This window comes from Bos grunniens, chromosome 21 (genome assembly GCF_055505025.1).
Source record: "Bos grunniens cultivar Pamir isolate PY7600 chromosome 21, Bosgru_T2T1.0, whole genome shotgun sequence".
In the NCBI taxonomy this organism is placed as follows: Eukaryota; Metazoa; Chordata; class Mammalia; order Artiodactyla; family Bovidae; genus Bos; species Bos grunniens.
Genome location: NC_141185.1, coordinates 50,948,192 through 50,960,122, shown reverse-complemented (window position 1 = coordinate 50,960,122; position 11,931 = coordinate 50,948,192). Strand labels below are relative to the sequence as shown.

The window sequence follows — 11,931 nt, the reverse complement described above, 5'->3', positions numbered from 1 at the left end:
GTGCCAGCTCGTCTGGTTTCCGGCACTCAGGGGTCATTCCACTGTTGTTAAACAGTGACAGTACTTGTAATTCGCCTAAGGTCATACAACAAATTCAAAACTGGATTTTCTGACTTCCAAGTTCAGTGCTCATGAGGGAAAAAGCTGATTCACTTAAATATGTCCTGAGTATGGCCTTGAAGCAGGTTCTGCCCTAGGATCTGGAAGACCAGTTAGGCTGGGAGCCAGACCATGGCCCTACGAAGTGTGATGCGTAGATACACGTTCAAGGTGCAGAAGCGGCCCAGCAGGAGGTGGCTCTTGCGGCTACATCACCAGGAAAACAAGTTGACAAAAGTGGTGGTATTTTTTCTGTAGCCCCCGCAAAGGGGGAGAAACAGAAGTGACTGGAAATCATTGGGGAAGAAGATGACCAGGTGGGGCTAAACTTCTAGAGAGGTCTTCTAGTGAGGTGGTCTGTTTTACATGTTACACACACCCACACCCCCACCCCCACCCCCACACCCACTGAGGTGGTCTGTTTTACATGGTATACACACACACACACACACACACACACACACACACACAGTGGCATTTCTCTACTCAGAGCATACAAGCACACCTCAACTTGCAACTCCTAACACCCATATCACACACAGTATTCTTTCCTCCTCTCACTGATTTCCAAAATACAGAGAACATGTATTTTACTTTGTTCCCTGGTCATCTCCCCCGCAAGAACATGCCAGAAAGTTTCTCGGTTATGTCTGGCAGGCAATGGAAGATGCAGGCTGGCACTCAGCATATCTGGTCATTTCTACCAATAATATAGTGTCAAAAACATTTGCATTCTGCAAAATCACACTCCCAAAATAGCAGGACTCGTGAGCTAAGGAGGCTGGGGAAGACCACACAAAATCTATAGAATTTTGTAGCCAGGGTGCTAACAAACCAGAATCGAGTCCCACACCACACTAACACCATTAAAGCCCCACTGCCATGTGCATTGGGCCCCTGCAGCCTCAAATCCTGACATTTCTTTCTTCTTCCCGAGACATACAGCAGCTTCTTTGGGATGGGGGGAGAGGGGGTGGGGAGGGTCCCAGCAGAAACTAGTTCCATCAAAATCAAAAATGTGACCCAGGATGGGGCCTTCGTCATCAACTGCATAAAACAAAGCAGGGTTGGGGGTGGAGGGGGAGGGTCTTCCTTCCCACCTAGTTTCCCCCAGATAGTCTAACAGAGTAGGAAAGCTCGTGGTATGTCTTGAAGCTACTAGACACTCCTTGTGATAAAGGAAGGCACTTCTATAAAATTCTTAGCTTTTGTCTTAAGGTATTCCACCCTGACCCTGATCACTTCAAAATACTGGGGAAAACCTCACAGGAACCGACCTATAATTTCAGGTTGACATGACACAGTTTCTCCCCTTACCAATTTTACAGATGCTGTTTCCCTTTAAAGAAACAACTCTGTAACAAAACAGCCCATCTTATGAATGGCCATTAAGATTGTGGGATCAACTTGAAAGCGTGGGATTTTTTTCCCCACACCAAGCAATTCTCAGACACCAGCTAGATGTCCAACAATTCAACTCAATTCTGACCCTATCTACCTGAAGAAAGCGGTGGATCCCACAGGCTAAGGGCTTCCATCCTACCAGACCCCTTCTCTCCCTCTTAGGTGTCAGCTGCACCTAAGCACTTGGACTTCCAAGTGCTCATGTGTGCTTCTGACCCACTGGGTATAAACCAGAGGCTCCCAGGATCCCTCTTGTGTGCAGACTGCTAGAGGCCAGTCTGTTTAACCCAGAATGCCTTCTGAGAGGAAACCAGGAAGTCTAATAGGATCCAGGACTGCAGTCTTGTTCCTGGGACCACTATTCTGGGCAGAAACAAGCACGCTTAAGACCCTCCCTCCCCTCCTCTCATTTAGCAAATGTTCACTGAGTGCCCTCCATGTGCCAGGCACCAGGCCCAGTGGGGACCCAGGCAACATGGCGAGGGGTCCAGAGCCCCAGCCAAGAGGCAGGGGATAGGCAGTCTCCTCCTGCACCATCAGTGACCTGCAGCAACTCTCAGCCAGTCACACCTGACCAGGACTCCCACCCCCAAGATGGCAGGTAACAGGCTGACCCTGCTCACTTCACATGACTGTTTCAAAATATATAAGCAGCAATTCTATTGCTTAAATAGAAAATGCCGTTAAAAAAAAAAATGAAAAGAGGAAGGAAGGGAGGGGAGGGGGAAGGAAGCAAAGCAAACAGAAAACAAGGAAGGAATCGTTTCCTCGGCTAAATTGATACATTTTCATATCAAGTAGGAAGAGAAATACAAAACAGAAAATGACTAAGAAACTACAGAGCACGAGGTGTTGTTTTTTTTTTCTTGGACCTAGAGGCTTTCACAGAAGCTCAAGGTTTTTAGAAAGTTGATTCACTTCCTTCTGCTCTTTCTTCCTGGGCGCACGAAGCCAGCTGATTCACTACGAAGCAATGCAATACTACTTAATCACGAGCTCGGGAGAAAAAGGATAAAACACCCTAAGAGATGGCTCTCTCTTCACAAGGAGAAGACAACAGTCCTCAAAGGATAAATCAACTGAGACCCACACAATGGTAAACCCATTTATTTCTCAGAACTTAGTTTGCCGCTTGATATTCCCGTAGAGATGGGAACACCACACCACGTCCTTGAGGCCCAACCGCAGACCTGTCCAAGCACTGTCCACAGGCAGCTCAGTCCATCAGAGGTTCGTCAGAGGTCCAAGAGAAACCTCCTAACCTGGGCCAGGTATTTTGGCTTCAAATAGTCACCCAGTTCCTCCTTGCTGGCCCACACGTGACGGCCCTTCTCCACGGCCGGGGAAAAGTCTCCGGTTAGCAGCAGGGCTTTGAAGAAGAAGATCTTGGCCCCGAGGCTGCCCTCCGCCCGCACTGCCTGGGGGAACTTGAACTTGTAATGGCCGCAGGGCGCATTTCCCAGGAACTTGGCTTCCAGGTTGTTTTCTGAGGAGGAGGGGAGCGGGGAACAGAAGTAGAAGATGAGGACACACCCACCTGTTTACCCTAGTGCCTGAAAGCATTGGGGGGTCTCTGTGAGAGCTGCTTCTGGCCTGAGGGGAACGCCGTCCCGAGGATGAGGACTAGGGTCGGTCCTGAAGACCCTCATCTCCTTTCAAGCCAAAAGCTCCTGGCCCGTGGGTTCCAGATTCTCTGGGTGCATTCCTCATGCCAAGCTACTGCTCTCAGACTGAAGTCCACAAGGCAACCTAAACAGCCCTACCTGGGAGTCAGAGCACTGAGCTTCTAGACTCAGCCCGGTCACCAGCTGTTGACGAAGGACTGAGACACTTGTATCTGTAAAGCAAAGTTCATCAGCCCTTTTAAAGGGAATATCACATGGAAAGTATGGAAAGGTCCCAATTTGACTGCTGCAAGGTGAAAACCGAAGTTAAAAGGCAAAGACAGATGGAGCATCTCTGCAATCTATAACAATAGGTTAATAACACCAACACAGCATTTCAAAGGACAAGGAAATAATGGATCAATTACTAAATGGAACCGGGAGAATGGGCTAGCGAAGAAATAAAACTGGATCACAACCTCACTCCTCATATCCAAACTGACACCCTACAGATCAAAGATCTAACACAAAGTTAAAATTTTCACAAAAGGTTTGTTCATTTTTGAGTGATGGTTTCATGGATGTTTAATATTTTCTGAGTTTTTCTGTATTTTAAAATTCTTCACTAAAGAAAAAAGAAACCATAAGAGTACTATTAAAAAAAAAATGTGGGATACTTTCTGTATCATTTTTGAGAGGGGAAGTGCTAACCAAGACACAAAATGCAAAAAAGAATAGGCATATTTATTTACATAAAAGTTAAAATCCTTCTGCATAGAAAAATGAAGCATAAAAAAGTCACAGACATAATGACAAACTAGGAAAAATATTTTCGACACACTGAACAAAGGAGCATCTTAAGATAAAGTGTTAAATAGGACTTAGAAATCAGTGAGGAGAAAGCCAACAACTCTGAGAGAAAAACGAACCAAGCATGTGAACAACAAGTTCCCATGAAGATAAATTATCAATGAACTATAAACTCATAAAGACGCTCAACTCATTAATAACTCAATAAATACAAACTAAAACAACAAAGACATACCATTACTATTTAAGTTCAAAAACTTTGAGCAGTACACTGCTCGTCAAGGATAAAGGCAAACTGGGTTCTCTCAAATGTACGTGGTATATAATTAGCATAACTGCTCTACTTGGCAGGAGATATCAATTTTAATAATACAAACCCTTTGATCTAACAATTCTGCTTCTAGAATTTCACCCTCCTCAATATATTTATTTGCCCATGTGAGCAAAGGAGTGTACACAGATGTTCACTGAAGCTTTTTTTTAATAAAAGTGACAGACTGCTTAAACAAACTGCAGTACATACAAATATGAAACATTACACTGGTGTTAAAAGTATAAGATATGTCTTCACTTGCTGATACAGAGATATGCTTAAAAGCTGTGTATAAGAAAAGGAAGGTACGTAACCATGTGTATATACATATATGTACATGTTTAAGTACATGTTAAGCCCATTTCATGGAAAAAAGGAACAGATGAAAAAAGTATGTGCTTGCAATTGCTAAAAGGATACACAAAAAAACTATTCATGGCGGTTGCCTCTAAGACGGGAAAATTACCTATTACTCTTACAGTTTTACATTTACCAGACACTGTGATACGTTTTCACCATATACAATGAATGGCTTTTGCCAATATTAAAAACAGTAACAACACTATCAGCATTAGATGAGGAATCCACGTATGATGTGAGCTCACCTACAATATAAAATGTCAGCAGTGGGGATCTATGGGTGGTGGAATTACACTGGCGTGATTCTTTACACGTTTCTGAATTTTCCACTTAAGTCAATGGATACATATTACTGTTCTATGACCTGGGGAAATGGATTAAATTAAATCAGAAAGGGGGAAAAAGATGGTTCATTATAAACATGAGCAAAGAATCTAAATAAGCGGTTCACGAAAAAAGAAGAACCAATAGCCACGTGAAAAATATGCAGAGATGGCCACTCTAACCAGTAGCCACTAACCCAAATAAACACATTACCTAACAAAAAAGAAAGGAGACCGCTAATCTAAAGATCTTTTTTTTTACTGACTGGACAGTGAAAAATTTTTAAAGTATGTTCTGCAGGGCACTTTGGTGGTACCTTAGCAAAATCTTAGATGTGTCCATCCTTGACCATGAATTTCACTTCTAGGAATACCATCTTGCAGAAATACCCAGGAAGTATGCCAAACAGAGGGAAAGGAACAGACTCTGACTTTTTTGTACTTATAAGCTGCCCGAGCTTTCCTTTGTCATTTTAATTATTTCATATTATTTATGATTTTAATGAATTTGAAATAAATCAACCTATTTCATTTTCTATGCACCTATAAGAAACCACTATATCTTTTCACTCTTCGTTATGGCAACAGGAATGTTCAAGGGAGGAAAGTGTGGTACCAAGAGGAGGGGAGCCCCTTTCCATGTGGTGCCCAGCAGGCGAAACTGAGCACTGTGAGTGAGCAGAAGAAAGCTGAGGATCTGAGCTCAACGATCCTGGGAAGAAACCCAGCCACCAACTTTTGCGTGATGGCTGAGGAAGCCTGGAGTGTAGCAAAGGGCCCTCCTGTTTTCCCATTTCATTCCACCATCTCACTCCCTCTCCTGCGGCCATACAGGCTGCTGGCGGGACAGGATCAAGGGGGCCACACAGAGGCTGCTTATGTCTCATTAGCAGTACTCACGCTGGTGGCAGAGCCAGAACAGTAGTTGTGTGCTTACACTACCATATCATTTACTCATTAAACACTCAGCATTGGAAGAAAAGCTATGACAAACCTCGACAGCATATAAAAAAGGAGAGACATCACTTTGCCAACAAAGATCCATCTAGTCAAAGCCATGGTTTTTCCAGTAGTCATGGACGGATGTGAGAGCTGGACCAGAAAGAAGGCTAAGCGCCAAAGAATTGATGCTTTTGAACTGTGGTGTTGGAGAAGACTCTTGAAGAGTCCCTTGGACTTCAAGGAGATCAAATCAGTCAATCCTAAAGGAAATCAACCCTGAATATTCTTTGGAAGGACTGATGCTGAAGCTGAAGCTTCAATACTTTGGTCACCTGATGCAAAGAGCCGATTCACTGGAAAAAATCCTGATGCTGGCAAAGACTGAGGGCAAGAGGAAAAGGAGGCCACAGAGGATGAGATGGTTGGATGGGCCTACGGCCATACCACCCTAACACGCCCAATCTCGTCTGATCTCGGAAGCATTTGGATGGGAGATGGTTGGATGGTATCACCAACTCAGTGGACATGAGTTTGAACAAACTCCGGGAGATGGTGAAGGACAGGGAAGCCTGGTGTACTGCAGTCCATGGAGTTGCAAAGAGTCAGACATGACTTAGCAAACGAACAACAGCAAACATTCAGCAAGTGCCTGCTCTGTGCCGGGTACTCTGCTGAGAACCAGGATGATGGAAAGGACAAAATCCTATCCGTATTTTCAGAATGCTAGCTGAGAAGAAATCGTCTGTTAATCAACAATTAAACAGCAATGGAATGAAGAGCATCTTCTTCCCTAGGACATAAGCCCCCAGGAGGCCCAGGTAGCGTCCTGTAGATCACTGTGACACCACTGCCTGGACAGTGACCAGCAACAAGTAGGCACAGAGAGAGTGTCTGCTGTATAACCTGAGTAAGGGCACTCTGTGAGTGTTACAGCAGCCTAGAGGGAGGAGTCGAGCTCTCTACCCAGAAGCTTTCACCACGGAAGGCAGAAGGGACGAGCTGAGTTTTTAAAACCGAGCAGTCAGACTAGGTAGAACCAAAGCTTTGTCTTGGACAGGCAGGCCCCAAAGCCGGGACACAAGAAATACCACATTATTCAAAAGCCTTGCTAGGTTTGAACTTAGAACATACATGAATGAGCAGCAAGACGGAAGACTGATGAGCTTGGGACCAGAGCAAAAAGTATGCGTAGGCCGTGCTCAGAATTCTGCTTTTATGGGAAACCTTTTAAGATTTCGAGCAGAGAAGTGACAAGGTATTTGTGTTTAAGAAGGCTTGTTCTGGCGGCACTGAAAACGACAACACAGAAGCAAGAACGGGGCTTGTGTGGTGTCTGCCTCAGTACTCCAGGGTGGCGGCTCTCAACCAGAGATCCACACCCCAGGTAATTTCCAGCAGTATTCAGTCATTTTTGGTTGTTACACTAGGGACAACCAAAGTGATGTTACTACAATCAAGCAGATAGAGGCCAGAGATGTTGCAGTAAATAACCTAGACAGAACCACAGAAGCCCCCACAAAGAATGATCCTGCCCCAAATTTCCAGAGTGCCAAGGCAAGGCTCAGAAACCCTGATCTAGTGGGAAGTGAAACGACTCCCTGAAGAGCTGCAGGCACAAAGACGGGACTATTTAGAACAGACCAGGTAGAACTCAGGAACTTAGCGGATGCCGGAATGAGGTCACAGATAACTCTGAGGTGTCTAGTTGGGTGAATGCGTCAAGTGGTGCTGCCAACAAGCAAGGCCACAGGGACAAAAAGAGAAGCAGGCTGAGGCTGGCAGGAGCATCAGTTCTGAATGGACTACATTTTAAAACCTCCACGGGGCAAGGAACAGCACAGGGATAGCACCTTCAACCTCTGTCCCCGAAGCGTGTTTCTGCAGGCCCCTAGATGTGTGAACTGTCCCCCACGCTGATGCTTTACGTTAAGCAAATGAACCTCTTTCAGAGAAAGTCTGGGCGTTTCTTGGTTGGCTTTCTCTGTGCTGGGCCCTGGGACAGAATCTAAATCACAGGTCTGTTAGGGACAACCCATATTGTCAAATGCTGAGCAATATGGAGTAAAAGATAATTACCAACCAAGGGATCTTCCTCAAAATGATACCAGATGGCCAAGGAATGAAAAATCTCATTTTTCAGTGAGACACCCAAAATTCAAAGTCAATTTGAGAAGGCAGTGGGTCCCCTAAAATCAGGTTCTGCAACACTTGTTTAGGATCTGAACTATGAGATGAGGAGAGAACTGAGTACGACAGACCATGCTCTAGATGTGACAGAATTAAAGAAATTCCACGTCCTCTAAATCCTTAGCACAAAAACGCTGCCTTAATAGGGGCGAGGGGAAAGGAGTGACTGTGTAAAACAGATCAGGAAAAGATTCACACTATGTGGAGGCACACACACACAAAATCCACTTCCTCAAGAATCCATAATTATAAGAATCAAAAATGTAGGAAAGGAGAAAACCATATAACTAATCCTAATCAATTTTGTGACAGGAAATCACGAACAATGAGAAATGACACTTTGAGTGCCATAAAAACTGAAGCACATTTTACTGTAAGTGTTGATCACCAGACCCCGCTGGAACAAATAGCTTCACTGGTGCTCCGAGTGGAAGGGCAGAAATGCCACTGAAGGGAAGGCGAGTAGAACCTATTAAAGCAACAGGATCTCTCATAGCTATGATGACAAAATATTTTATGATACTGGGCCCCAAAGAAGATCGGGGCCACTTAAGCCAGAAAAAGTACTACAATCACCTATTTTTATAGATTGAAAAATTTTAAAGAATGCAAAACTGGAAACTGAGAGGTGAATGTTTTGTACTTTCTTGGGAAGACAGCTTTAGTGAGCAGAGGCTGAAACTCTCCATCCTTCAGGTAGGCTCCTCTGTCCATGGGATTCTTCAGGCAAGAATACTGGAGTGGGTTGCCATTCCCTTCTCCAAGGGATCTTCCCAACCCAGTAATCGAAGCCCAGGTCTCCTGAATTACAGGCAGAGTCTTTATCGCAAAGCCACCTGGGAAGCCCAAGTTTCCACTAGCCTACTATTAAAAGCCAGGCCCACAGTCAGCCTGCAAATCCTGAGGCTGAGTCTGGAGTGTGTCTTGCGGGATTTAGCAGTGAGGCAGAGGGCTCACCTGAGAGTGTGGCCAGGGTTCGTTCAGCTGTTTGGCGGAGGGTCTCCCCGGGTTGCCACTCGGCCTGGGGCAGCATCCAAACATCTTGGTCTCCAAGCTTGTCTTTGACCAGTAGAATAAGGTTCCTGTCAAGCTTCCGGTGCAGTGAGCTTCGGTCATTCTTTACGTCAGCGTCTGTATAGAAGAGATGGGGAGGGTCACAGGAGACAGGAGGAGCATGTTCTGCCAGAACCAAGAAGATTAGGGCTTTAGGATCCTCCTTTAAGGCAGGGCCACAATCTTTGCCCTCAAAGAACTTATAATCAAATTAGAACCCTGACCACATCTCTCTAACTCTGACCTCTCTCAGGATAGAGTCCCATAATCTTGAGGAAACTAAAATTTAACAAGAAGAAACCCAAAGCTGCACTCCTCCTTTGAAGAGCAGAACACAAAATACCTTTGAGCCTTTGGAAAAGAAGCAATTCCCAGACACTACTAATTCTTTGGTTTTGACACTATTACTGACTTAACCAGGCTCTACTTCAGTTTTCACTGTGAAACAAGAATAAGAGAACTTAACCCCCTGCTTTGGGAGGGATTCCAGATAAAACACAGGAAACGAGTGGGAAAGGCTTAACTTCCCCTACTCTCAGTCCCAAACTAGGAGTTAAATCCAGATAACATTCCTGAGGCTTAACTGAGACCCAGCTGTCCCAACACCCATGTGTACTCAGTCACTCAGTCGTGTCTGACTCTAGGCCACCCCAAGGACTGTAGGCCACCAGGCTCTTCTGTCCAAGGAGTTTTCCAGGCAGGAATACTGAAGTGGGTTGCCATTTTCTTCTCCAGGGGATCTTCTGAACCCAGGGATCAAACCCACCTCTCCTGCAGCTCCTGCACTGGCAAGCAGATTCTTTACCACCGAGCCACCTGGAGAGGTCCCTCAATAACCATACATCCTACTCAAAAATAACACAGACTTTTAAAATATTATATTAGGATGGATGTGAAGAACTGTGAAAAGAATTGTTCTCCCATGTTAAAAAGTTTTATCATTTGAAATTATTATTTAAAACACAAAGCAGAGAATAAGCAATTATTCTTTATTTGCAAATCAGAATATCCACTCTCCTACCTCTAACTGGCCTGAAGAGACCACAAACCTGTTATTCGAGCTCCAGGTTTGAACTGCAGGAATTTCTGCTCCCACATGTCTTCCAAGTCCTGCACCAGCAATATATTCTTCTCGTCTTTTTCTTCATAAAGGTCACTTTTTTTCTTTTCCAGTTGCTCAGCTTCATCCAAGGCACGAAGTTCATGGTCTGAATACAGGCTTCTCTCTATCTCCATCTGGGAAAATTAAAAGAGCAAAAATCTACCCCAAACTGGGAAAATTAAAAGAAAAGAAAAACAATAAAACACAGTTACAGTGCACTTGACAGATTCAGAAGTTTACCCCCAACATAACCAGACACATGATCAGAACACCACAAAGAAAACAGAGGAAAACTGCCCTGTGGGCTTGAGCTGCATTTCCTGAAATATTAAAATGCGTTCAAACATCAAGACTGCCACAACCAAGAGAGGACTAGGACTGGCAGTGCCTGCCCACTCACCACCCTCCAGTCATGCCAGTCTCTGCCCAGAATCTCACTCTCCATGGACTATCCTGCCTCAGGCATTTTACAGATGCTATTCCTTCTTTCTAGAATGTTTTCCCTCATGCTCTCCTGGGAGATTCCTACTCATCCTTCAGATCTCAATTTAAATATCACTTATTTTAAAAGATATTCCTTAACACCTTCCATTAAAATCAAATTAACATCCCTGTTAAACAGTATTACAGTACCCTGTGTTTTCCTTTATTACACTCACCAGAGACTGCAATTCCATAACCATGTGGTTATTTGGTTATTGATTGACAGCCCCCTTCACCAAACTGAATCCCTCTAAGAACCAGGGTTATGTCTGTCTTATTCACCACCACATCCCTACAACCTAGCACAGTGTCTGCACAAAGTTTAAAAGGTGATGTTTAAACGTTTGCAGAGTAAGTTAACAAGCCAAATAAAAGGCACAGAAAGGAAGCTTGTATCTCTCAGTAGCTAAGACAAAAACGCCTCAGGTTCTAGGTAGACATAGTATCTTTAATCACTACCTGTGGGGATTTAGGACCTTCGTTGCCAATACACCGTTTTTGTCCATGTTTCTTCACCTGCCCCTCACATAAACAGACTCTATCACAGACATCTTACGGATGTGCCCTTTGCCTTTTCTTTACGCTCATCACATGACAAAGCCATTTTCCTCTCCAAACTGTCAACCACCTATGATGGGGACTGAATCCGTCTACTTCACCATCGCACCCCTATGTGTCGGAAAAAAAGAAGAGCCTCTCCAGAGAGCTGCCGAAGGTAACGACAGAGAAGATCAATGAAAACGACGTGCCTCTTACTGAACGCGTACAACGTACCGCAGGAACCCAGAAGGTACGTACCATTTTGCAGGAAAGCATACCGAAGCTCAGAGAAGTGAAGTGACTTGCCCAAAGTCACACAAGCTAATCAGTGGTGGGGCCAGGATTAAACCCAAGCCAGCGTACCTCTACTGCGTCCCCAAATGCACCTAGAAGCCACAACCCGCACCTCAACCCACCTGCTGTAGCAGGGCTGCCATCTCTTCCTGCATCGGGGTCAACTGCTTCGAGACCAGCGGTGGCCGCTGCAGGCACAGCGCACCCAACAGGCGCCATGGAGATGCGCTATTCGACGGTGCAGCCGCAAGGGTCAAGCTACGAGAACCCAGACTCCAGGGGCTCTCGAACCGCCGCCAGCACCTCGCCAGCCCTAACACAGTGCGCCTTGTGGGCGCCGCCATCTTTCAAACTTCCCACAACGCTCCGCGGTTCCCGGCGCGGTCCTGGGCCAATCCTATGTTCCCACAAGGCAGC

The 11,931-nt window shown here is 45.1% G+C and overlaps 1 protein-coding gene across 2 annotated transcripts; it reads right to left on the bottom strand.

The window, feature by feature from the left end:
• Positions 1-2,594: 2,594 nt before the first annotated feature.
• MRPL46 (mitochondrial ribosomal protein L46) lies at positions 2,595-11,882 on the bottom strand. Of its 2 annotated transcripts, none has more exons than XM_086364671.1 (4): positions 11,637-11,882; positions 10,145-10,366; positions 9,000-9,173; positions 2,595-2,989 (listed from the first exon to the last, which is right to left on the bottom strand). In XM_086364671.1, the coding sequence occupies exons 2-4, from the start codon at positions 10,329-10,331 to the stop codon at positions 2,739-2,741; spliced, it is 612 nt and encodes a 203-aa protein (XP_086220797.1). In that variant the 5' UTR covers positions 10,332-10,366; positions 11,637-11,882; the 3' UTR covers positions 2,595-2,738. The 2 variants fall into 2 exon arrangements, with proteins under 2 accessions (XP_086220797.1, XP_086220796.1); XM_086364670.1 differs by having other exon boundaries at positions 10,145-10,331.
• Between the last annotated feature and the right edge of the window lie 49 nt (positions 11,883-11,931).

What these genes read in the sequence shown, in the direction of transcription:
- MRPL46 (XM_086364670.1), bottom strand. Translation starts at nt 11,858, where the DNA reads ATGGCGGCGCCCACAAGGCGCACTGTGTTAGGGCTGGCGAGGTGCTGG. An exon ending in TGGCAGCCCTGCTACAGCAG is followed by an intron (nt 10,332 to 11,636) that starts GTGGGTTGAGGT and finishes TAATTTTCCCAG; the next exon opens with ATGGAGATAGAGAGAAGCCT. An exon ending in ACCTGGAGCTCGAATAACAG is followed by an intron (nt 9,174 to 10,144) that starts GTTTGTGGTCTC and finishes TCTTCTATACAG; the next exon opens with ACGCTGACGTAAAGAATGAC.